The sequence below is a fragment of the Chionomys nivalis genome, chromosome 1 (assembly GCF_950005125.1).
Source record: "Chionomys nivalis chromosome 1, mChiNiv1.1, whole genome shotgun sequence".
Lineage (NCBI taxonomy): Eukaryota > Metazoa > Chordata > Mammalia > Rodentia > Cricetidae > Chionomys > Chionomys nivalis.
The window spans coordinates 84,755,610-84,783,226 of record NC_080086.1 but is presented as its reverse complement, the minus strand read 5'-3'; the positions used below and the strand labels follow the sequence as shown (position 1 = coordinate 84,783,226).

Sequence of the window (27,617 nt, the reverse complement as noted above, 5' to 3'; positions counted from 1 at the left end):
GAAGAACGGGATGTAAAGGTCCCATGACCACGAGTTCATCCTCCTTTTACTGATATGAACTTTAGTCTTAGACAGAGGAAGAATGGGGGAAGGAGCAAGAAATATCCATAGTTAGCAATCATGGTCATGGTGTACTTTTGCCCACCATTGTCTCAGCTCAGGTCATTGCAAGGTGGTCCCTTAAATTGTTAAATTGTCAATCATGTCATCCCTGAGAGTACCCATCTGTTTCTATGTTCTGCTCCAGCATGTAGTCTGCCTACATTAGATGGCTGTTATCACCTTGGGGTGTTCTGTTCCTTGCATCAAAGATGACTATGGATTTATGACACTGTGCCTTCAGCCTAAAGTGAAAAGGAAAGACAGGTTAGGTAGAAAGGCACACTAGTACTTTTCATGGCATGAAGGAACACAGGACAGTGCTGACAAAATGGAGGCAGAAGTGGAGAGTTTTCACTGTTGGTTACCCGTGGGTCACTGGATTTTTGTTTTGTTTTTAGAAAAATCAGCCTTCCAGTAAGGACTCTTAAAATTTGACATCCATTGCTTGAAGGAGCAGTGAGGAAAACCTTTCTTTTCTTAAGGCCAAGGTCATTGGAATTGCCAGAGTCATTAATAATATCTGTCCCTATCACCCATATATTATAAAATGCAGCATGTTAAACTGGTTTAATTTTACTTATTTTAGTCTGCAGAAAAGAGTCAGTATTATTTTATTATAACTATTGAGTAAATAATGTTTTCAAAATATTCTTCTTCAAATATTTGAGGTTCATACATGTTTTTGTACAGATTACTGACTTGCTATAGTTATTGCATTGTTTTGGAATAATGGTGCTCATCTGGAGATGTGAGCCCCATGGTATAACTGATGGGCTTCCTATTAATAACAGTATAGACTGCTTTTGGAACTTCATTCTCAGCCTCTAGTTAGCACCTCTCACAATGAGAGTGGTCCCTACTTGGTCTCTTCTCTCTGTCATTGGTTCTGCTCCATGAGGAGCACAGAGGAGCCAGATGAAGAGGAAAATCTCTACATTATTAATGAGTAGGTAATAACTTTGAAGTATGCGGCTCCAGAAAAGTTTACTTAGAGCATGTGACTGAGCCCCCGGCTCAGAGTGCGAATGCTGTACTATTTCTTACATCTTGTTCTTAGAACCACTTGTGGCAAGGAATAAGCCTGCAGAGTGAATTCTGAGTGTGTTTCCTAACCATCTTCCCAGAGACTCAGTCACAGGCTATAACTTGATGGAGGACAGCAAGAGAAGGGAAGATGGTCTGCTATTGCATCCTTACGCTTCAGGAACTACACTCAGGGAAAGCCAGACCCTTGACGACACTTCCGAAAAGAATTTCAAGAAAGAGGGAAGCGTCAGAGAGCTCATTAAGATAAGGGAGAGAACATACTTTAGAGCTAAGCATGGGCATTCGGACAAGATAAAGGAGAGAACATACTTTAGAGCGAAGCATGGGCATTCAGACAAAAAACATTCTTAGATGCCTCCGTAGTAGTGGCTGTGTGGCTTTTAAAGTTATGTTGTTCTAAGGATGAGATTTGCAACAAGATTTCAAGATTAATTCAGCAAGTTTTAAAATTAAGTAAAAACAAAGAAAAACAAACAAGCAAAAAGAAAAAAATCCAAACAAAACAAAACAACAAAAAACAAGTGGGCATACTCACCCAGAAGAACAGTGAGGAGGATCATTCTTAAAGAATGTCTTGTTATGCATGAAATGGTTTGGTGGTTTTAGGTTTCATTGACTTTACGGATGAGAGAGCACGCCAATACTGTTAAATGCAAAGCTACGAACGTTCTGGCTCTGTGTAAGCAAGCATAGTTAGTTGCTTTGAATGTCTCTGACATGTGTTTTGGAAGATGAACACTACCTCTTATTATCATCTCTGTTAAAATTTTAGACTCATAGCCTGTCCTATCCTTCCCACATCCCCTTAATAGAGATGGGAAAACTCATCCTAATCGTAAGTGGTACTATTGCCTGGTCCTGTTCCTGCAATGCAGGGGAAGAGAGGGGACAAACTTATTTCTCGCTTCTTGACAGTGGACGTGATGTACCCACTTGTCTCAGGTTCCTGCTGCTCGCACTTCCTTACTATGATGGTCTGGAACCTTGAACTGAGAGCCAAAACAGCTCTTCCTCTTGTAAGTTCTCCTCTAAGTTGCTTTTGGCAGGGCATTTGAACACAGCAATAGGACTAACAGCCATACAGTGATGTACTTAATTAGAGAGGGTACTTGGACAGAGATGGGATGATGGGATGGACTCCGTTTCCAATCCCAAAGAGATGACATATTCTGTTGTCTAGCTATGATATTTACTCTTAGGTCTTTGCATAGTAGATCTAAAATGTAAATATCCTTGAATAAACAATTATTTCATATTTATTAAAGACCTCAAATAAATATATAATCTGTGCTTGTTATTTAGCATTTTTAGAAAATATGTGATTCAGCATTTAAAAACACAACTTGTTGATTGCCTCATTGCTTGCTCATGTTGTAGACATCTTTCCTTGTTCATGAAGAGAGGATTTTACTGAAATTCAGTCTGTAAAGAAGCTGCCTGGTTGGATATTGAAGAAGACATTTTATTTGTATCTTCTTTTCATTGACCGTGTCTGCTGGTTACAGCTGCTCTGCTGTTGGGAACTTGACTCAGTACCAGTTTCCCAATGTGTTTTAGTTTTTGGAAAAAAATATTTTCAACTGTTTGAAATCTTTTATTTTTTTTATTGTTTATAGAAATCCTTTTAGGTGTTTAGAACAAAGAAGGTTCTTTATGAAATGTTTTCCTTTTGCAGATGGTAACATTTTTAGGTTCCAAATGGAACCACTTAGTGGAGACATTAATGGAAAAATACCACCTATGAAGCCTTCAGAATGCTAGAGCTTGTGACACAAATGTAGTGTAGGACAGCCCCCCCCCCCCCGCCACTGGTTTCTCAGCTAGAAACACAGGCCAGCAAATATTAGTGCCTTCTGTACAGTTTGTGTCAGCTCAGACTGTCCTTTGTCTACTCTTCCACATTGTCTCCTAAGTATATTCATTTCCTGGCCATCAAGCTAAACCTCACATAGGATTAGAAGAGTATTGAAGTGGCTGCATTGTATGATTGAAACAAATAAGTAAACAGGTTTGTTTGTTTGGGGAGTACTGTCTGTGATCATTGTGTTCTGATCCTGACTGAAAACACAGCAGGCGTTTTATCTGACAGAAGCAGTTGTTTACTGTTACGAACAACTTCAACTTGTTAAATAACAAAGAAGATCATGATGCCAAGACAAAACAAAACAAAACAGAAACACAAAAATCAAAACGAAACAAAACCCACAAAAATTCAGATGTTGAGGCCACCATAGGGATGAGACTGTCAATCAGCTCAGGGATGATAGTTAATTTCTACCAATCTTATTTTCCCTTTGGTAGTGGCTTAGTCTCACTCCTGGCAGCTACTATGGAGGATTTTATCTTCATGTTAATATACTACATGACATGCTTATCTGAGCAATTTCCTAAGCACACTAAAGCATTATGGTAAAAACTTAGTTAACTCCATAAGAAATGGTTTAGAGAAAGCATTTCAGATCTGACAGATGAATGTATGCATTTACAAAAGTAAGCACTTTAGAAGCATAGTAAAATTGAAGGATTGGTGTCAGTTTTACTGTTTACTGTAGAAGTAAAAACAAAAGAGCTTAATAAAATTAGTAGCTATTAGATTTTCTAAATGTTTTTAGATTTCCACTTATATATTATAATAAAATAGCATGGACTTTAAGAAAGTATGGTGCTAGGAGGTTATATTCATTAGATTTGTTCTTGTGTTAGTTACTCTCTTTTTGAATTAGTTACTTTTCTGTTGCTGTGATAAAACAACGTGAACAAAGTAGCTTGTAGAAGGAAAGGTATATTTGAGTTTACAGTTCAAGTTGTATCATGCAGTGTACACATGGATACATATGTATACACCTACACTCAGATACACACATACAGACATGTACATGTACTACATATGCACACACATACATATGTACATACACAGACACAGTACACTACACACACACACACTGCTTCAACATAATTTAAAATTTTCATTAATATCCCATTTCATGTAAATGAGCTAAATTTGGGGCTCCAAGGAAAGGAGAAAAGCGTCCTTGTAATTTGGAACTTTAGATCGTAGAAATCAATAATACTTTAACACATTTTGCAAAACAAGTGTGATTTTAATTATAAGATTTCAGGTTACATAACTTGCTATGGTAACTATGCTATGACAAATGCTTTGTTAATAAATTTAGAATTAATTTTATATTTATACATTATTTCTTTGAATTTAATTTCATTACTCTTTCTTGATATTACTGCCAGTAAATATACTTTATTTGGATAGATGTATTTTTTAAATTGAAACACTTTTTCTTTTCAGGGTTAAGTCAATTTTTCTAAAATAATCCAGGTTTATCTATTTTTATAAGCAATTAATAGTCAATCATTTCATGGTAGCTGATTTAATCATTGGAAAATGATAAGTGGCTTTTGAACAACTTGTTTTTCTCTTGTATGTATGTATTTATGTAGGTATGTATGTAAATGTTATGTTCAAGCTCAGCATATTGGGCATGGTAGGTAAGCATTCTTTCTACCACTATATTACATATTTAGCCACATTAGCCACAAAGTTTTTAATTATGAATTTTGTAAAATCTAAAGATACAGCATTTCTTACAAAAACTAGTGTATTTATTGGTATTAGCTGTACATATAAAATATATGTATATTTAAAAACAGTGTAAAAGGTAGAATCTCATTAATTTTATATAAACTATATGTTGAAATAATTTTGTAGATACTTTGGTGTGGGTATATTGAAGTGGCTCATGTGGCTCATCTTTCGTGTCTCTTGGACAGCTTGAACAGGATGTAGAGACAGCTTGTCTAGTTCTTGAGAACTGGCTCATGGCAGAGGTGGAGGGAAGTGTCGCTCATTGGTGGAGAAAGCGGACATTAATTAGTTTATTTCTATATATTTTACCTTTTAAATTGTTATATATTATAGCACTTTATCTTAGCTTTCAGACAGGAGAGGTACTTTCCTGTGTATAGTGCTTATTTGGCATGTACAGATCACTAGGTTTGGTCCCCTGCACAGCATAAAACAGGACAAAATGGAGCACAGCTGGAATCCTAGTCCCAGCACTTGAGAGATGGAGACAGGGGATAGGAAGGTTAAGGTCATCATTAGTTAAGTAGTGAGTTTGAGACCATCCCCAGCTATTTTGTGATCCTATCTTAAAAAAAAAAAAAAAAAAAAAAAAGGAAGGAAAAGAAAAGCTTTGGTTTGTGTGTTTTAATTGTTACATTATTGTTCAGAGCATTTTAGATTTACATAGAAATTGAACAGTAATTAAGATTCTCATGTTCTCTTTCCCTCCCCCAATTCTTCTATTATAAACATCTTTCCTTAGTTTTGAACTTTTGTTTCAATTGAAGAGATGATGTGGATCCATTATAATTACAGTCTGTGGTTTACATTGGAGTTTATTCTGTGTTTTCATTCTTTAAGTATGTAGACTAGATCCCCAACTCCCCAAATCCTCTCTGTGTTGTCTGTTACTGCTCCTATGCTCTGTTTTAGTTGCTGACAGCCACCATTCCTTTGTTTGTTTGTTTTGTTTGTTTGAGACAGGGTTTCTCTGTAGTTTTGGAGCCTATCCTGAAACCAGCTCTTGTAGACCAGGCTGGCCTCGAACTCACAGAGGTCCACCTGCCTCTGCCTCCCGAGTGCTGGGATTAAAGGTGTGCACCACTACCACCCAGCCAATCCATTTTAAAAATCTAGAATGCCATAAATTTGGAATCATGTAATATATAGCCGTTTCAGATGATAAACTTCCCTTAAAATCTGTATATTTAAACTCCTTCAATTTTGAAGCTTTTAAGCTCATTTAATTTTATTACTCGATATTAGTTTTTATATTCCACAGTATGTTTACTCACTTATTGATTGTCTTGATTGGATATTATGAACACAATTGCTATTGACACTTATAGGCAGGATTTTGTGTAGACTCTCATGTTCAACTAATTTGGATAATTGCCAAGTAGCATGAATGTCATGCAACGAGAGCTTGTACAGTTTGTTTAGAAACTGCTAAAATACCTTGCAGACCCTGTGCCATTTGGGTCCATCCAGCAGAGAATGAACATTTCTGTCACTCCATTTGCCTCTCAGCATCTGTTGGTTTGAGATATGGCATCTCTCCCTGTTTTAATTTCCAGTCTCCGAATGTTGTGTGATGCTGAACATTCTTCATATCGTTGCTTACCATCTGCGTGTTGTTCATGTTGCTGGTTGTGCTGTCTTACTCTCTTTCTCCAATTTAAGCTATTGGAATGCTTTCCGTAGGCTTTGGATACCCGTAGTCATTTTCTATCAATTTGTGGATGGTCTTTTCATTTTCTTTGTAATGTTTCTCCTGGAACGTTTGTTTTAATTTTAATGAAATCTTAGTTATCAAATGTTTTTCATATGGATTATTGTTTTTGGTTTTGTATCTTTACAATCCATATAAAACGCAAGGATACTTAGGATTTTCTCTATTAATTTCTCAGAGTTCGTCTTAGGCTTATGTTGTGTGAAAACATGATGACCAGAAGCGGTTTGGGAGGAAAGGGTTTACTTACATGTTTGCAGCTTGGCTTACATGTCTACATCTTAGTCTATCACTGGAGGAAATCGGGACAGCAACTCAAACAGGGCAGGATCCTAGCAGCTGGAGTTGATGTAGAGGCCTTGGAGGGATGCTGCTTACTGACTTGGTTCCCCTGGCTTACTCAACCTGCTTTCTTATAGAACTCAGGTCCACAAACTCAGACGGGACACCACCCACCATGGGAGGGCCCTCCTGCACTGAATCACTAATTAAGAAAATGCTCCACAGGATTACCTAAGGCCTGATCTTATGGAAGCATTTTCTCTATCAAGGTTCTTTAGTTGTGTCGAGCTGACATAAAACTAAACAGCACAGAGTTTTATAATTTAGATTTTAAAAGTTAAGGACCTATAGAGTGATTCATATTGCAAAGATAGTTTTGTGAGAGGTATAGGTAAATCTGTGTGTAGGCATGTTTTAAAAATACCAGGGTTGAGTTCTTCTGGCTCCAGTCCACAGAGAAACTTATCCTCTTACCATTGAATCACTTTCGCTCATTTGCCAGTACTCGTAACGTCATCACCATCATTATTTTTATTATTATGAAAACCCTCTCCTATTGCCTTTTAATCTAGCTGTTTCAGCATTTGAGGTTTCCCACCGAGGTCTTTGATCCATTTGAAGGTGACGGTGCAGGGTAGTAGATACATGTCTAATTTCATTCTACATCTGTACATCCAGTTTTCCCAGCATCTTTAGTTAGTGATGCTGTCTTTCCTCCACTATGTGTTTTCAGTATCTTTGTAAAATATCAGGTGGTTTTAATTACATGTGTCAACTGGATCTTCTATTCTGTTCTTTAGTTACCAGTCCAAGGCTCCCTGGTGGTCTTAGGACCCAGGGGAGAACAGAGGCTAGGGTGTCAAACAGCTGTGAGTAAGTACTAGCAAAGAACCCCTTGGATGTCTGGTTCAGGCCAGCTTGTTTATTGGGGCAACAGGCTAATTTGTATGTTGCTTGAAAACAAAGAAACAAACAAAATACAACTAATTTGTGCACACAGGTCAGATTGAGGGCAGGCAGACATTTCAGTTCACATACCAAAGAATCCTGTCCTGGGGAAAGTGCAGGGGAGGGAGCAGAGACAGTAGCAGAGGTGGTATGTCCCTTGTTTATTAACTAACAGGCTATCAGTAAAATTGCTTGTGTTGGCACCAGCTTTCCTGCATGGATGAAAAGACTTGCTGACTTTTAAAATGACCTCTTGTCTCTATGAAATGGATCTGTTTTCAACCAGAGTGTGGAATGAACCCTGGCTCCTAGCATAAACCTTCAAGAGATTTCGGGGTGCAGGCACACTCCATCGATTTGTTTGATTCTGGAATTCCACACTGTTCCATTGATCTACGTGTTTATATTTATATTTAAGCTAGTACCATCCTGTTTTTTAGCTGTGCAATATGGCATGGTGATTCCTCCAGCATTTTTCTTTTTATTCAGGATTTTTGTGTCTATCTTCCATCTTTTGTGATTTCATATGAGGTTCAGCCTTGAGCTTTCTCTCTTCTTCTTCTTCTTCTTCTTCTTCTTCTTCTTCTTCTTCTTCTTCTTCTTCTTCTTCTTCTTCTTCTTCTTCTTCTTCTTCTTCTTCTCCTCCTCCTTCTCCTCCTCCTCCTCCTCTTCCTCCTCCTCCTCCTCCTCCTCCTCCTTCTTCTTCTCCTCTCTTTCTGAAATGAATGTCATGAAGGTTTTATTTGGAGCTATATTGAATCTGTAATATCTGTAGTTTGCTTTTGGTTATGATAGTCTTTTTTAAAACAATCTATTCTACTAATTCTTGAGCTCAGGGGGGTCTTTCTATGTCTAATAGTTTCCTCATTTTCTTTTCTTCTCAGAGAATTAAAAATTTCACTGTAAAAGACTTTCATCTCCTTGATACGATTTATTGCTAAGTGATTTGGTTTGCTCGTTTATTTGTGTTTTGAGGCTAGTGTGAATGGGAGTTGTATGATTTGTTTCTCAGCATGCTTGCTTTTGTTTAGAAAATAGCTACTGGTTTTTGTAAATTGATTTTGTATCTTGCCATTTTGCAAAAAGTGTTAATCATTTCTAGATGTTTTCTTGTGGAATCTTTGGGATTTCTTACATATAATATTATATCATCTGCAAATAGAGCTTGTCGTCTTTTCCTACTTGCAGTCCTTTAATTTTCTTTTCTTATTGCTGTAGCTAGGCTTTCAAACACTGTTTGAAGAGGAGTGGAGATAGTAGAAGCCCTGTCTCATTCCAAGTTTTTCTCCACTTATTATGTTGGCTGTAGGTCTATAATAAGTAGCCTTTATTATGTTGAGTTATAGTCCCTCTGGCTATTTTTTCTTTAGGCCTTTCATTATGCATCCATGTTAGATTTTGTCAAATGCCTTTTCAGCATCTATTAAGATTATCATATAATTTTTGTATTTGCATCTGTTTGCATGTTTTACTGCATTTATCGACATATTCATGTTAAACCAGATTGTCATCGTGGCAAGTGTCTTTTTGATATGTACTTGTATTTGTTTGCAAGTATTTTGTTGAAAGTATTTGCATGTATGTTCATTAGGGATATTGGTCTAATCTCTTTTTTGTTGTTGTTATGTCTTGAGTATACTTTGTTATGGAGTAATATTGGCTTTATAGGACTTTAGAAATGCTTCATTACTATTTTTTAAATGATTACAGAAATACTGCTTGTAGTTCTTTCAGAGTCTGAAAGAATTCTATTGTGTATTCATGTATAGCTCTGAGCTTTGTTTATTCAGTAGACTTTTTGTTATTGTTTTAATATTCTTATTTTTATGGATCTTTAAATTGTTGCTCTCTTCTTGGTTTAATTTTGATAGCGCAGCTAGGTCTAGAAACTCATTTTTTCTTCTTCTAGGTTTTCTAGCTTAATCAAAGAAAAGTTTTTAAAGTTTTCCCTTCTGATTTTCTGAATTTCTATGGTGTCTGTTGTAATTTTTCTGTACTTTTCTCTAATTTTATTAGTTTATGTCTTGTTTTCATTCAGTTTATTCAGCAAAGTATTGTCAATTGTTTATTTTTCAAGGAAACAGGTCTTAGATTCAGGGATTCTTCATATTATATTTCTTGTTGTTTTTTGTTTGTTTGCTTTTTATGTGCATGCATCATCAATTCTGCACTAGATTTTTTTTGTTGTTGTTGTTTTGTTTTCCCTTCTACTAAAGTTGGGTTTGGTTAGTTCTTATTTTTCTCAAAATCATGAGGTGCATTATTAAGCTATTTATTTGTGGCTTTTCTAATTTTTTAATGTAGGCATTTAGTATTACAAATTTCCTTCTTAGTATGGATTTAATGTGTCCCAAAGGATTTGCTGTATTGTATTTTAATTTTCTTTTCTTTCCAGGATTTTAAGAAAATTTTTTATTTAGCTCATTCATCATTCAGTAGTGGGATATTTAATCTCTATAAGTGTGTGTTTAGAAATTCTTTGTTTTTTGATTTTGAGTTTTATTGCATTGCAATCAGAGAGAATAATGTGATTATTTCAATGCTTTTTTTGTTTGTTTGTCTTGTTTTTATAATTATGTTGTGTCCCCAAACATGATCTATTTTAGGTAAACGGGCTGCTGATTAGAATGTGCACTCTTTGGTGTTTGAGTACAATATTATGTAGCTATCTGATAGGATCTACATTGTTTTCACATTAAAGAATGAAAATATACTTTTTGGAGTAGTTGAATTTGAGAATGAGCCCAAATTTGAATTCTCCACTTCTTTTCCGGTGTCTGACATGTGCCTGTAGTTTGTTGTCTGTGGCTTGTCTGCTGTGTGTGTCTGATGTCTGTCTCTCCCCTGCTGCCCGTGTGTGTTTTCTTACTTTAACAGAGGGCTCTGCTCTCCATTTATTGAACATCTCTGAAAACATGGTATGGGAAAGGAATGAAGAATACTTTTATTTATTTTTTTAAGGACACCTTTACCAGAGATTTTACTAGAGAAGTCATTTTCCTGACCTCAGCTGATCCAGAATAGCATTCAGAACTGTACACAGCTGTCACCAAATCATAACCACATGTTGCTTTTAAATATTTATCAAATATTTATTGTTTAAAGCTGCTTTTAGAGTATTCCTTGTTGGCTGTTTTCAGCAAATGATTACCACAGCACATACACACATTCATTATCCTGGTTGACGGACATGGAAAAATTTGTAACTTAGGATGTGCATTTGGCATAGGTTGCAAAAGCTGATTACATGGGAAGTTGAAGATTTGGCACATTGTTTTCCTAAAGGTGGGGTAAACTTAGACTGAGTACAGAAGGTCAGCAGATTAAGTATGTAGTTTTAAATGATCTCAGGACACATTTTTAACTTACAGCAAAGTGTGGCAAAAGTTCAGTCTACTCCAAGTCAAGAGAGATTTTCAGTATTGTTCAGTGAATGAAGTCAACTAATTCTGATGTTTGTCTGTCCATAGAGACAGTGGGCATTAAAATCACCCATTAACACTGGAAGGGAGTTAATATGTGTCTTTATGTTGGTATTATGCTTTTCACGCAATTGAGTGCATCAGAATTTGTTGTATGTATGTTTAGGACTGTAATGTCTTCTTGGTTAATTGTTCCTTTGATCAGACTGATGTATTTCTTCAGATTAACTTTGGGATGCAGTTTGTTTCATCAGATATTTAGATAGAGATGCCTACTTGTTTCCTATTCCTGTTTGCTTGGAAACTTTCTCATTACAGCATGGTACCTGTCCTTGAATATAAAATGTGTCTTTATAGAAAAAAAATGTTTCTCTTAATCTATTCAGTTGAACTTTGTCTTTTGATTAGGGAATCTAAGCCATTAATATTTATTAATTCATAAATAATTGAAATTATTAGTGGAAGGTGTGAACAGATTACTGTCATTGTGTGTATAACTGTTATTTGTGTTTTTAGTTTTATTCTGTATTTCAGTTATTATATCTTTGCTTGTTTCCTTTCTGTATTTTCTTGACTCTGCTTATACCTCTGTTCAGTCCAAAGCATTGTTTCCAGTGGACATGAATCTGTTAGCCTGTTTGTATCTGGAAAGCTTTCTTTCTTTTTCAGCTCTGGCATGTAGAGTTGCTTTGCAAGGTAGTTTGCATTGGCATCTGTGGTCTTCCAGGATTTGGAGTGTATTGCTCACAGCTATTCTGCTTGTAAAGTTTCTATGCGGAAGCCATCTGTTATTCTGAAGGACTTTCCTTTATATATCGTTTGTGGATTTTCTCTTGCAGCTGTCAATCCCCTTCTTCGTTCTGTATACTTAGTGTTATAGCTACAGTATTCTATAGGGAGTATCATTGCTGGTTCTGTCTATAAACATAATGTACAGTAACTTAACAATTATATTTAATTGTTTATTTTTCACATAGTATATCATCCTTGCTTATAGCTAGCCTGGAATTCTTTTTGTAGATTTAGAGATTTACTTGCCTCTGCTCCTTGAGTACTGGGTACTCCTTGAGTACATGTGCTACTATGCTTGGTCTAGCAGTTTATTTACAGAGGACTTGAAGTCGACTTGTAGAAGTGAGCCTGTTATTTGTTTAGTTTTCAAATGGTGGAAGGAAAATTTTCTAAAATTGTGTGAAAAGTTCTAACATCTGGTGTGGCTAGTGTTATCTCAACAACACAAGTGTGTGTGAGGAACACACTAAATTTTCTAGAAGTGGATGCTTTATATGTTTGTACATGGCATTGTAGCCTGGGTATAGTTTTCTGCATTTGGCTAGTTTTTCCTGAAATCAATGTGCCAAGAACAAATGAAATATTTCAGTTATATTGGGACCAATTGACTTTAAAAAAAAACAATATAGCAGAATGAATTCTATAACATTGAAATTTTGATAGCTTTTATAGCTTTATAAAGTAGTGTTTTACAAAAAGCAGTTTGAATTTAATTATTTGCCGTCCTAGTATGGCACATGCTTTTAAATAGTTGTTCTTTTTATTTTGTTTTATTTTTTCCCATTTTACTAAAAATAGATTCTTTTCTCAAACACAATATATCCTGAATACAGTTTCCCCTCCTTCTGTTCTTCTCATTTCTTCCTCACCTTCCTGCCTAACTGAATCCATTCCCTTCCTGTCTCTCATTAGAAAAGAACAGGCTTCTAAGAGATAACTATCAAACAGAACAAAATAAACCAGAGAAAGGTGAACAAAACCATCATATTGAAGCTGGACAAGGAAAAACAACAGAAGGAAAGGAGTAAACTAAGAAGCCAGCTGTTCTTACCCAACACTCAGCTGCTTTGTTCCCCAGGCAGTGGCTGCGCACTTTTGTATGCCTTATGCCTTGTGTTTGGCTTTTCCTGACTCTTTCTAAACCGTATTGCTTCTTCCATATCTCACTTTGCCCTTGCTCCTAGATTAGTCGTATCTTCATCATTTCTTTTGAGTTCTAACATTGGCTTGATCTTTTCGTTCACCCATTTTTCTCATGGACACTGAGTTGAGAACTTGGTTAACATCTATTCTAAAGTGTCCTGTTCCTCATAAACCAGTTAGTGTTCTCCAGCCGTATCTTAGGGACAAGTTAAGTGAAAACTTCAGGGGTGTCCTTGCAGGTATTTGAAGTGCCCTACACCTCAGTTCACCAAGTATTACTTCAGACCTAAAGGGGCCACTGCGCTCTTTTTGGGTTCAGCCTCATAGGCAGCACAGTGCTCTAGGGAAAACACCACCACTCAATTGGAGTTGGATTAAAAATTCAATTCTGTTTTTAAGTAAGCTGTGCTTACATGGTCTCGGTTTTTGCTTCCTAGGATGGCCTGTACGTAGGGCTCTGGCTAGCTAATAAGTAAATGGGAAAAATTAGTCACATGCCTTAGATTATGACTTTGAACCAGGCAGCCTACTTTAGATGTCCTAGCCACTAGAGAGAATTTATTTGGTTACTCTCAACATTTCCATGGGAAGAAAACAGTGTCCATCTGTTGCCTAGCAGAGAAAGCATCTTGTTTCCAGCCCAGAGGAGTGCCCTGCCTCACAGGCCTGACTTAGCATGCAAGTGTCCTCCCAGCTTTCTGTGCACACATCTGCAAAATGCTTTAGCAGCAGCAGGGTAGCTATAGTCTTAAGTCCGTGCTAAAGGCCCAGATAATTAAAAAAGACATAAACAAAAGCCTGCGAGTACTGGCCTCTGTCTACTTAGAGTGTCAGTGTTGTCAAGAGAAAGAATCTCAACCTCTCTGGCATCAAGTGTGCAAATGGTGCACACACATATATGCAAGTCAAACACTTACAAATAAAATAGAATGCATAATCCCATAAAAAATTTAGAAGGTAAGCCCTGCTTTTCTCTCCCTGCTCAGCATTTCTGACAAGGACCATGAAGATTGAGTTGGCTGTATTAGCTATATGACAGACTGAATGTTGGAGATGGACAGGTTTTTCTCATCTTTTTAAAAATTGTGGTAAATAATCAATGACATTGAATGATTGATTGATTGATTTGAGACAGGGTCTCACTTTATAGCCCTAGATGGCTTGGAAATTACCATGTAAACTAGGCTGTCGTCAAATTCAAAGAGATCTGCTTGCATCTGACACCTGAGTGCTGGGATTAAAGGTGTGTTCCACAAAGCCTGGCCAAAATTTACTCTTGTGATTGTAGAGTTTTATCTATCATCTGTCTGTCTATCTATCTATCTATCTATCTATCTATCTATCTATCTATCTATTATCTATCTATCTATCTATCTATCTATCTATCTATCTATCTATCTTTTTTTTTGTGGTGAAAGATCCAGCCTAGGGCTCAATCCTCAACCTTATACACTTACTGTGTAGTTCAGTGTGATTATAAAGATATTTACATTGTTGTGAAATATATCTCCTTAACTTTTCATGTTATAAATCTAGCACTCTGTACCATTAAATTTTTTCACAATTTCCCTGTCTCTATTCCTTGGTAACCACCATTCTGCTTTCAAGTTGTAAGGCTTTGATTTGGTATCTCAAATAAGTGAAATCAGACAGTATTTCTTTGTTTGTGTTTTTGTGTGTATTTAAATAATCAGCTTCTTTCCATAACTGTGATTTCAGAATTCGGTGTGTTGTATCATGTGATGGAAATTCCTTCCTATTGAAGGCTAAATAATAGTTCATTGTTAATGCATATCACATTTTCAAAAGCCATTTATCTACTAGTAGGTATTGGGGTTGCTTCTACTTCTTGGCTATTCTGATATGCCTGTAGATATCTCTCTGATTTCAAGTCTTCTTGGGTTTATACACAGAAAAAGTTCTATTTTTGATTTTCTATGGGATCTCTGTATTGTTTTCCACCCCATCAACATATTTAAAAGTTCCACTTTTTGCATTTCCTCATTGATGTTGCTACTTATTATTTGTTTTTAGTTGTAGCATCTTAACAGCTGCGAGGGATGAGTAATATGTATATACTTTAAATTTTATTGCATTTTAAAAATTGTGTGACTGCATGCATGTGGGTGCAGCAGTGATGTGCCACAGTACTTGAGTGGAGGTCAGAGGAGAACTTGTGAAACTAGAATTTTGAGTCCCAGGAGTTGAATTCAAGTCATCAGGCTTGGCAGCAGGTGTCTTTATTTGCTGAGCCATCTCACAGGCTGGAAAGATTATGAGATATTTGCTAACTTCACAAGTTTTTAATAACTAGCATAATAGACCAAAGACAAATGCTGAAATGCAGCATGGGTAAGGTTGAGTTAGGAGGAAGGGCAATTTAGATTTGATATTGATTGTATGCTAATGATTTCAGAGTATACTTGATTTATGTGGCCATTTTCATTACCAGTATTATTTGGCAGCCAGAACAAAACCCCAGACTGTAACAGAAGAAGAAGAAGAATGTCTGTGAATGGGAGAGAATTAGGCTCCAGCACACTGTGTATTAGCCATTGGGGGAGAGCTGGCATTGCAACCTCATCAGCCACAGAAGGAGAGGATCTGAAGCTTTGACCTGTCACTCAGTGAGGAGACTTGAAGAACAGAAGCAACAGTAGTTGTAATCCTGTGGTTGTCTATGATGTTGTGTGGGAAATGCTGAGACTTAGCTCTTAGCCAGACTTGAAACGAAACAAAATGCTGTGAGTGCAATGAGAGAAGTGTGTTTCTGATCAACATAAGGAAATCCATTTTTCTCTATAAGAGAAGCATCCCCCATTGAACCTGCAGTTCTGCAGTCTGTCGAGGAAGTGCTTGTACAAAGGCCTGATGCTTACAGGCTCCAGCCCAAAAGGATGCTCCTCTAGCAGGCAGAACCTGGCAAGACAACCCATGTACAGACTACCTCCCCACTATCCGTTCAACAGTCTGAGAAAGTAGACAAATGATTTCTATACACAAACAGCCTAGTGCAGTGTGGAGCACAACTACCCAGATGTTAAGTGGAATAAATCTCCCCCTTAGGAGGAATCTAGTCGTTGTTTCTCTTAATGAAAAGGTGAGTGGTACTCTTTTTCCGTATTGCACAAGGGCCATGTGGAAGCCCTGCCCTTTTGTTCTCTTTGTTCCTTGGCACTTCCTGTCCCTCTGTTCTTCATCCTTGTTCCTCTGTCTATCATGTTACTTGGCATTTTCTGCCCCTGTGTTCTGTCCGTCACCACTTCCTTCTGATATGCTGATGCTTCATTGAATCTATCCCACCTATATGCTGTTGGTTTTGCCTTTACTTGGCCTGTGGCCTTTTCTTTGCCCACTCTTTCCTCATTGGTGGGAATATCACTGGTATTGTTTTCAACATCTGTGGTGTCTGCTCCTGCTTTTTCTCAAGAATTCTGAGCTCTTTCACAGCACTGACTCCATATTGTTGATCTTTGATATTTCTTTGTGAAGCAACCGATATTTATTGAATGAAACAAATTTATGTATCCTATTGCTTATTATAAGTCTTGGAGATGTGTAGTAATTTGGGGGCTTGTAGAAGAGCCCACTGTATGCATTTCTTTCCATTAGAGTCCTGGATGTGGTTAGACTATGCATGGAAAATAAAAATGAGAGACAAGGTGCCTTTTCCCTTCTCACTTTTCCCTGGTTTGCCCCTCCTCACACTTCCTCTTTCCCCACTGCTTCCTTTTACCTATTTCAGAAGCTTATCTTTCTCTTCCTTCCTCTCCTCACCCATGCTTCTTATGTCTTTTGTCTTTCTATTACCATTCTTTTTAAACTCTGCACTTTCTTTTTCTATTTCTTACACTCAAAACTTGGAAGGCTGTTTTTAGTATTATGCCCTGTGCTTAGATGAGGTTGATGCATCCCTGCGCTTAGATGAGTTTTGGTTTCTGCACTTTTCTGTGTCTCAGTAGTTCTCTTTCTGGTTATTCGGCACTTATTTTAGTCTCTTGGTGTTGGCCATTGTTGGCTGCTTAGTATTAGAGTAACACAGATGCTGTTTGCGTTCTGTTTACTTTGTATTTTTGTGTTCATCAAGGTGTTTTATCATTTTCCTGGGTATTGTATTAAACAAGTGCTGTAGGCTAAAAGTCTCCTTGAGGGCACTGTTGATTTCGTTCATGGGAGTCATGAGCTTGCTTCCTTTTGTCCTGTGTTGTTACAAACTGTATCTCTGATCTACATGTTACACTAAAAAGTGAGTCAAGGGGCTCAGGGGTTAAGAATTTTCCACAAAGTTAGTAATATTATTTACAGCAACTCTAAAGCACCAGCACACATATAAGCCCATAGCGCATAGAAGAAGTTTTCCAGGGAGGGCCTTATGTTTACTTGAAACTACTGAGAATCTTTGTTTGCTTTGCATGTAAAGAAGATTAATGTTCATGAACTTGAATAAATTTCATTTAATGGCTTGGCCTATAATTTATTCACTGTATGATAAATGACTGCTCTAAATTAATTTTGTTCTCTGAAGAATTTTTAGAAAAGCTTAGATTATTAATATTTTGATGTATGTTTTTGCTGTTTTTTAACTTTTGATTTAATGAGCCATAGTTTTAACGATATCTTCTCTTCTGTCAGACCCCAGAGGAAGATTGAAATTCACATATGTTCTTTTGTCTGTAGTTGGCTAGACTTGTATTTTCTTACTCTTAGATGATTCAAAATTCAGCAGAGGGCTTTGGTGACTTGACTGGGTCTCCCAGATTGTCTCTAGTTTGTATGCTAATTTGGTCATTGCCCTTGATCTGAAAATGAATGTATTCCTAAGTGTAGGAGAGACTGCAGATCTTAGCACTGCTTGGTTTGTTTTTATCTACTGGCTCCACACTTGGGCCCCAGAGGTGTGGGAGTAAATAGTTCTCATGAAGAGAACCTTGGAAATGGTGCTGCTGATCAGCCTTACGGAAACTGCATTCATGCTGTCTTGCAAGCTCAGCCCATTCTGCATCTTTGTCCTCAGGCCGACTAACATGTTTTGTTTTCTTTTTTAAATTTTTATTGCTTTATAAATAATACCATTCAAAATTTTCACTTCCTCCCCTCCTCCCATTACCCTCCTGCTGCTCCCCCACTCACCCTCTCCACTCCCCTCCAGTCCTAAGAGAGGGCAGGATACTCTGCCCTATGGAAAGGGGAGAGGAGGAGAGACAAGGGAGAAGGGGAGGACTGGGGAGAGCTTGGGGGAGTTGGATGGTTGAGATGTAGGAAGGGCGGATATGGGAGCAGGGAAGAAGATATCTTAATTAAGGGAGCCATTTTAGGGTTGGCAAGAGGCTTTGCTCTAGAGGGGCTCTCAGGTGTCCACAGGGATGTCCTCAGCTAGATCCTTGGGCAGCAGAGAAGAGGGTGCCTGAACTGGCCTTGTCCCATAGTCACACTGATGACTATCTTGAATATCACCATAGAACGTGCTTTTCTCTAACTCAGTGGCATTGCGCTTTCTCTCAATGCCAGTGCAGAGCACCTGTTGTCATCCTCAGACGTTTATCTTCTCTTGCTGAAGTGGAAGAACTCTACTGGTTTGTCCAATTGCTTATGTCAGCTTCTAAGTCCGTAGGCCCTCTTCTGGAATTAATTAAATCCAAAGAGCAAGTAATATGAAGCACTGTTATGTCCTATATTACCTTTATAAAAGTCACTTTAGGAGTCAGCTTTAAAAACACCTGCTTTAAGGAAATCTAGTGTTCTGGAGAAACATCTTTAGTTTAAGTAGATGCAAAAGCCCAAATCTTTAGCTATTACCACAGGAAAATTGAGTAGAGTGACCATATGTGGATCAAACAGCAGATGCCAGAGTCAAGAAGGTCCATTGGTGAAAGCAAGGTATGTTCTCATGAAAACAGACTGTGGTTTGAAGCTGTTTTTTCTTCAAGAGTACATCCCCACAACCCTGTCATGCAGTGAGCGTGTGTGAAGGCTGAAGTAGTGAGAAGAGTTTGCTGGCCATTCCTGTTTCATATAAGGCTTTTTGTATATGCATGCATAGGGTTCATATCAGGCTTTTTGTATGTGCACACGAAGGACAGCTTTTTCCCCAATAAAGTGAGATAGGTCTGGACAAAGAAAGTGTTTTGTCACTTAGCAATTTTAGGGGAGTTATTTTAAAGGGTGGGTAGTTGTAACACGAGAAGCATGCCCTTCTGGAAAACCTTAGCTTTAAAAGTATACTTTAAAGCTCCAAACTGAAGTCACATAATACTCTTGAGCATCAAATTCCCTGACTTCTCTTTATTGTGTTCTGCATCTATAATTTGTAAGTGTTTATTGTGTATCAAGGTGATGAAGCTGTAGAAAATATTTCAGTTAGTAGCATCCTTACTCTTGCGTTTCTGATGTGACTAGATACAACCATGGAAGTATGTTGGCAGCTTTGCTGTAAGTAGGAAATACCACCCATTTCAGCACTTAGTTTCTGGAGACATCCGATGAATGGGAAGTGGAGAATGTGACTTAATTATTTTCAAATTAGGAAGAATTGATTGTAATCTAAGAGTTAGTATTAACATATACAGTGAGTACATAATAATTCTCTCTTCTTCCCTTCCCCTTACTATCATTAATTTCCTTATATTAAACATGCTTATATTGTTTTTAAAGGCAATTACACTATTTTTATATAAATAGCAATATTGGGAGATTACAAGCCATCAGTTAGTATCTCATAAAATGAAAGAAGCAAGATAATCAGGACCTCAATCCCACAGCTTCAGTAATCTGAAGGTGGGCCACTAGCTGGGGTGAATGTAGATGTAGAACTTTTCATCCTCTCCCTAACAACATCTTGATAAACCATTCTAGACTTGTGACCTAATGTCTACCAGGTAAGTGTATCATTTTATGCTAATGTTTATGATAATAAGATTGTTATATTATCAGGATAGCAAACAGAAAACTTGGTTCCAGGAGTGGGATATTCATTTTCTATTATTGCCTTAAAAATTACTATGAATGCAGTAGCTTGAGAAACTACCTTTTTATTATCTTAGGGTTCTGAAGAGGAGAAGCCCAGGTGTAACTTTGCTTTCAGCTCTCACCAAGCCAGGCTAGATCTAGGAGTTGGCAGGCCTGAGTTCATTTTTTTAAAAGCATATGAATTTGTGTATATGTGTGAATACTTACATGTAAATGTGTGTCCCATGTGAGTGCATGTTGCCTGCAAAAGGTGGAAGAGGCTATTGGATCTGGTGGAGCTGGTCCTGTGGGTGCTGGAATGAACCTGTGCTGTCTTTTAAGCATAGTACCTTCTCTAGCGAGTCATCTCTCCATCCCCAGGCCTGGGTTCTTTCTTGAGCTGGTGACTGTCTGCTTCCAAGCTTGTTCAGTCTGGCTGAATTTTGTTCCCTTAGGCCAGTGGTTCTCAACCTGTGGGTTGTGACCTTGAGGGAGTTGAATGACCCTTTCACAGGGATGACCTAAGATCTTCTGAAAACACAGATATTCACATTATGGTTCAACAGTTATGAATTAGCATTGAAATTTCAGTTATGAAGTAGCAATGAAGATAATTATATAGTTGGGTCACTAGAACATGAACAACTGTATTAAAGGGTTACAGCTTTTGGAAAGTTGAGAACCATTGACCTAGACTCTAAGGCTGAGGTCCTCACTTCATTGCTGGCTACTGGCCAGATCATCTTTCAATGCTTAGTTCCCTTAGTGACACTTTTCAAACTACCTCTGGGATTCTGTGTCTCAGCTTTGGAGAAACTCCCTTCTGTTGAATCCTTCTTATGTTCTCAGTCTGACTTCACTCCTTATAAGAAAGTGAGCATTCTACAGTTTAACAAACAAAAACAAAAATAAACCCTTAATTATTCTATATTCCTTTCTATAACATAACATGACCTTAGAAAGAATCCCTTTTCTACTTACATTTCAGTCTCAGATGCTGGCAGTTATGCAGGAGTGGGCGTTATAAAAAGATATTCATAGAGCTTTCTTCACTAGTTGGCAGCAGGTGGCACACATACTAAGGTAGTGTAACAAAGATAGTGGCTCATAATTGGATGGGCATGCTTCAAGCCCCGGCTCCAGGAATAGCTTTGAAGGGTTTTTGTTTTTGTTTTTGTTCTTCCCCAAAGATATTCATTCAGTTTGTCCCTCAGTTTTCAGAGCACCTGCCCTTAATAGAGCAGTATTGAGAACTAAAAAGATTCTATTTTATACAGTGTTACTATGTGCTTGACATATAATAAACACTCCATAACTATTAATTGTTATTGCCGTTATTTGTTCTTCAAAGCAGAATTCTTTCCTGGCATGTCTCAGTTCTCATGTAATGAACTTGACTGTTGAATCCAAAGCACATGTTCAGTAAAAACAAATGTTAAACAAAAGGAGCTTTCATCACTGTGAAATCCTGTTTTTGAGCATCTGTCTGGTTCATGCATTCTCCTGCCACAGGTGGACCCTTGTGCTCTTACATGGCTGGGGCCAGGTGTGTGTGTGTGACTGAGTTTATGTTGGAAATGAAGTGGAAGGAAGGGAGAGAGACCTGAGGTGAGAAGGCAAATTAGCCTGTGAAGAAAGCAGAGGGTGGTCTTTAAACAGATAGTGGTATGAGAGACTGGACAGTTATGAAAGTATTGTTAAGAGTGTATTTGAGAATATGTTTAAGTCAATGTGGAAAGAAAAAAAGAGTTATGAGGTGATTTATTAAAACATGCCTCCAAACCAAGAACTTTTTTTTTTTTTTTTTGACAAAAAATGTTGAAGGTGAAAGTCCTGGTGGAGGTGAGATAGGTCAGACTGGAGTAGTCTGACCTAGGAGGTCCTGTTGGTCGGTCTTGGTCAAGAAAAGGTGAGAGGGTTTCCTAGCATAACTCCTGGGACCCAACACTGTTCTTCACATAAGATTCTTTACAGTGTTGTCAGAACAATGTATGGGCAGACTGTAAGAGAAAGGTGCAGATGGAGTCTAGAGAAACACAATGTCAGCTTTCTTCTGCCATGCTTCTTTGGTGTCACCAGCAGCAAAAATGGAAGCCACACCTGTGCCATGTTTCTGTGTCAAGAAACCAAGTGTAAGTTTTACTGGGTGCGTAGACACCTTTGGGGGCTTTGCACAATGTTTTCTCTGCCCTGGGGTTTATGTTTCTCTTCGCTCCAGCACTTGAACTGTTTGCATTTTTATAGCCAGATGTATTACATGTTTCTAATGATTACAATTCATATGTATTCAACTTTATATTTCCCAGAACAATATTTTACAGGCTCATACAAGGTTTCATATTTCCTTAATAGTACTCAAAATGCTAATTAAATAAAAGAACCATGTTTAAAAATTTCTTCTAAAGCTTTTCCTGGTATATCTTAAAGTTACCAATATTAGGTTCAGTGATCACTCAGTACTAATAAGGGATACAACTTTTCTAGTATTTTAGCATATAATTATGATAATTAGATGATTATAATAATTGATAATTGGGGCATAGGTACATTCATTTCTAAGGTCATAATGCATTTTCCAGAACTGACACACAGTAAGAATCAGTAAGAATAGCTCTGCCTCCCTTCCGCTCCCGCCATCCAACCTGTACCTTGCTTCTGCATCTGTGCTGCTACTCGTGGGGTGCCACCACGCCCAGCTGGACACGTCTTATAAAGAGTCTGTTCAGTCAAGATCACTTAACAGGGTGCTGAGCTACAGTGTAAACCCATATCCCTGTTTCCTGAACACCTCACTTTCTGCACTGACACTCTTTTGGTGTTTACAAGCACCCAAACCTCAGAATCTTTTGAAAAACCATGAAGGGAAACAACGCTCTGTGCTTGGAAACTATAAATCATCAGCTTGCTTGTGGCAGTGCTCATGGTCTCTGGGTGTTTTGGTCTTTTGGTTTAAATTTGATAACTGAGATGTCAGATTTCACTCCAGAATCTCTTGCTTTTCAGTACTTGTAAAGTATCTTGACATTGGACTAATTAAGCTCTGAAGGCAGGGCATATGGTTTCCTTCAGCTAAAAAATCGCAGAGAAGTGCTTGAAATTTAAATCAAAAGATGACATTTCATACATTAAAGGCATGCGTGCTGTCAGTCTCAGCATTCTGAACCACTGTTCTGAAAAGCCTTGCTAATTACACACGTCTTCTCTGGGATGTCGTGAGATGACTGAAGGACATAATGATGAATCAATTGTTTTAGATTTTTTCTTTTCCTTTGAGACAGGGTTTCTCTGTAGCATTGGAGCCTGTCTTGGAACTAGCTCTTGTAGAGCAGGCTGGCCTTGAGCTCACAGTGATCTGCCTGCCTCTGCCTCCCAAGCGCTGGGATTAAAGGCCTGTGCCACCACCGCCTGGCCATATTCTTACTTTTCTACTCACCTGTGAAGATTCTCACTAATTGAGATGAATTTTTGTGTGTTTGTCTTCCTCTGAAATAAGCTGATTTGGAAGATGAAGTGAGTTGTGGCTTTCCTTTGCTGGTCTTAGATCTGAAAGAGGGTGCATAGCTATGGTAGCAAATATGGACATATTTTTTCTTCCTTCTGGACACTAGAAAAGCAAAATCATTATTGAGCAGGAGCTGGAAACAGTAGCATTGCCATTTGGGTGCAGTCTTCAATGATGGAGGAGCCAGGCACAGAGAGATGTGAAACAGCCTGATTTTGTCTTCTACTTTTCATAGGGTGTCTTTCCCTTTGACTTTAGGCAACTGCTTTGTGTTGCTAGTGTAGGACAGCTGGATAAATCGTGAACTGAGATCATTTCAATATGAAATGCTGACGTCATTATGGGCCTACTTTGTAGAAGACTGTCTTAAGTGGGGCAGTAATAAGTTGTTTCACTTCCTTGAAATTTTAAGTAAAAGGCTTTGGGAGACTAGTTTTGTGCTTTGGCTGCAACGCATACAAACTATTGGGATGTGGAATAAGAAGTGGTTTTAGTTCTCTTTGTTAGATGTCAAGAATGTTGAATATATAACCTCAGGGCTCATTATCAAATTAAGACAGTTAAAAGGATGCTTTAATAGTAGCTATCTGCCTAGGGTGTCTTGACTGCCTTGTGCTAAAAGAGCAAGGGTGTCTCCTTCAGAGGGTGTGTCATCAGGTGAATTGTGACAAGGGCAGGAAGTAATGGATGTATTACTGAGGGGCCCATGACTAAGTCCCTGACTAGGCCCCCCTTCAAGCTGAGATGGCATTGACAAGCACATGTTCTCATGTTCTTTTACTAATTGAAATTTGGATTTCAGCAATAGTTAGGATTTTAAATTATAGTTTCTTTAAGAAAATAATATTTTTCAGCTATGGAGCAGGATGACTACTTGTTGTGAGTTATTTGGGTATTTGAAATATAATTATTTTAAAACTGTAGTTATGATGGTACTTGAAGGGAAGGATTTTATGCCACACATCTACAATTGTTACTGTGTTAAACGAAACTTCTCTTTGAGTGGTAGGTATACAGTGTGGTTTAAATCCGGCAGAACATTATTGCTGCTGGTTATTTATTTCTTTGTATTCTCCTTGGGTCAGTGAGGCTTGAAGCAGGGAGGCAGAACAAATTTCAGTACCAGTTTGTTTTTTTGTTTTTTTTTTTTGTTAGAATTATAACTAATTCTCACAATACTGACCTAAGTATTCAAGAGACACACAAGGCTTTTAGCAGTTAAAATACTGAAAATTAAATTTCTGCTTTCCAGCAATCATTGCAAATCTCTTTAGAGATACTGTAAGGATTATTGAAAATTGTTTGGCTTTGGAAAGAAACAGCTCTTTGAGTAATGGCAGATATCAGACAATAGGAACAGGCTAGCTGATTTTTTTTTTCTTCTGTACAATATATGTGAGAATCTTGAAGTTTCACTTGTTTTTTGCCGTCATCTAACAGATGAGTTTTAAACAGATTTTTGGGTGGAAATTATTGTATGTACACTGTGGGGACTGGGTGGGTGGCTTCTGGGTCTGTATGTTTGTGAGTGACTTGTCATCTGCCAGTTGATCCCTATGCTGATCACTTTCTCAGGTGTGTTTATCACATCTTCAGCCTTTCTCCTCTTCCTTGTGTACGTCAAGCTCATTTTCAAAACTCAGAGCTTTCTGCTGCTTTTGCTTGCTGCTCTGTTTAAAAATCATTCTCCAGCTTCTTCTCCCCTTTAGAGCACTTGAGTTAGAGCCACCTCATCAAAGGTGCTTTCCTGGCCTTTCCTCTATAACTTACTTTGCTAGAGTCTGCTTGATTTTTCTTCATGGTCTTCATAGTAATATGAAGTTTCATTCTATGTTTGTTTATTCTGAAATCCTGTGAGCTCAGAGATTTAGTTTGTTTTTTTTGTAGAAACATTCTTAGTCCTGGGCAATAAAGGACTCAGCAGCAGTTTGTTGAATGAGTAAATGTGCAGATGTGCCATGAAAAATGCATGCCCCATGCATTTGGTGTCCTTGGATATTTCTCTTACCTCATCTGTACTTTTAGCGCATTTCAAGATTTTGCATGCCATTCATTTTTGTATATTCTCTGCTGGACTAAAATATTTATTTTAGGTATACATCCTCTGCTGGATTAAAATATTTACTTTATTTTAGGGGTATGGTTGTTTTGCTTACATTATGTCTATGTATCACTTGTGTCCAGTGCCCAAAGAGACTAGAAGAGGGTGTCACACCTGTACAGGGAGAGTTACAGGGGGTTGTTAGCCACTATGTGGGTGCTGAGAATTGGATCTGCATTCTCTGAAATCTTTCCATCTCTTCTCTGCTGGATTTCAGCTATACATATACACAAGTGGAGGTTGCTGCCTGTATGTTGTTAAAGAGGGCCAGCGTAACCAATGATGGAGGATGGAGACAGTAGATTCCAGGCGTCTTGAGTTCAAGAGCATTCAATGGACTGATTCATTTCTTCCCCTCTCTTGCCCTTCCTTCTTTCCTTCTTTCCTTCTTTCCTTCCTTCCTTCCTTCCTTCTTTCCTTCCTTCCTTCCTTCCTTCCTTCCTTCCTTCCTTCCTTCCTTCCTTCCTTCCTTCCCATCTTTCCCTGTTAAAATATTATGTTTGACCTTCAAGATTTATGACTAGAGACTATGTAAAATGCAATAAATAAAAAAATATTGTTCGAAGAAATTCATGAGTACATTTTTTAAAAGACAAAATAGAGTCTGTTTTCTTTATCCCCTAGAAAGGCCCGTGTCCCGTGAGCTGTCACACCTCCTAGTTGGATTACTCAGTTCCCCTTCTTCAGATAATTCTCTAAACATATGGAAAGAGAATTGAAAGAGATTGCCCTGACTCCACTCATCTCACTTGGGAGGTAGTGCTGCTCTCTTCCATGGAGACACAAGACGGATTGTGTTATGATTGTCTCCTGAACAACTGTGATTGTCACATGTATATTCCAATACACCTGCAAAAAAAGGACACAGAAAAGATGATATGTCTCTGAGATTTGAGAACAGTTGTGAGTCATGCAGAAATTTGCCAAATTAAATAGTAGGCTCTTTTTATACATATGTTTAAGTCATGAGTGCTGTTAGTTTAAACTTATTCAATGCTTATCAATAAAAAGATGTATACTTCAGAAAAATATGTAGTATTCCACCCTTGGTAAATTTAGTATGATTAATATGAATTTTTTTGTTTGTTTTGTTTTAGGTTCGTGGACACAAGGGAGAAGTTCTGTATATTTTGGATGCTACCAACCCGAGACACTCCAACTGGCTTCGCTTTGTTCATGAGGCACCGTCTCAGGAGCAGAAGAACCTGGCTGCCATTCAAGTGAGCTTGTTGGCTTTGTATTTATACAGTGCACCATCAGCTTATTTCCCCATGATCAGCTTCAAATAACAGTACCTAAGTCTTAAAAACAGACAAAATTATCATAGTCTTCATATGTAGGAAAAAGCAACTGAACTGTCAGCTAAAACCAGGTCACTGGCTTTATGGGAATTCTTGAGGGGGATGATTTACATGGTTTGATACTGTGCTTGGCAGAGCTTGCCTTCAAATACTTTTATTTTCTTAAGTGATTTTTTTTTTTATAACACTTTGGTTTGCTACCTGTTCTGGCTCTTTGTACTCTACCATTGATTATTCTTTGAGAAAGGCTTCCTGGAGACCTTGCTCAAGTGTGCTTCCCCACAGTCCGACTGAGGCCCATGGGGATAGTGTGTTTTTGAGATTTTTTCAGATAAACAGATTTGGTGGGATACATTTAAGTATCTCTCTGTGCTTAGAAACATTTGGCTCATGAAATAGTAGACACTGGCAAATCCAAAATCTGCAGAGTAGATGTCTCACTTTGAATCCAAGAACCTAAAGCTCCTGTAGCGCCACGAAGGCTGCTTGGAACAAGCTGAAGATATGGTGTTTCTCTTATGGTGACCAAGCAGAGTGGCAGCATTGTGTTCTCTTCAGCCCTTCAACTGATTGGATGAAGCCCACTCATATTGTGATAGACAGTATTCCTTACTGATTCAGATTTTACTCTCATCTGAAACTGTTTTCATAAAAATACACAGCCTATGGTTTAATCAGCTGTCAGCCACTACATGCCCAGTTAGGCTGACCCGTAAAAAC

General features: G+C 37.8%; 1 protein-coding gene across 1 annotated transcript in view; it reads left to right on the top strand.

Annotated features, from left to right (window-relative positions):
- Nucleotides 1-27,617, top strand: part of Prdm5 (PR/SET domain 5) — a 154,703-nt gene that overhangs the window by 18,261 nt on the left and 108,825 nt on the right. Inside the window, exon 3 of the mRNA XM_057770980.1 lies at nt 26,694-26,816. Within this exon, the coding sequence (XP_057626963.1) occupies nt 26,694-26,816 (123 nt within the window). The remainder of the gene's footprint in view (nt 1-26,693; nt 26,817-27,617) is intronic.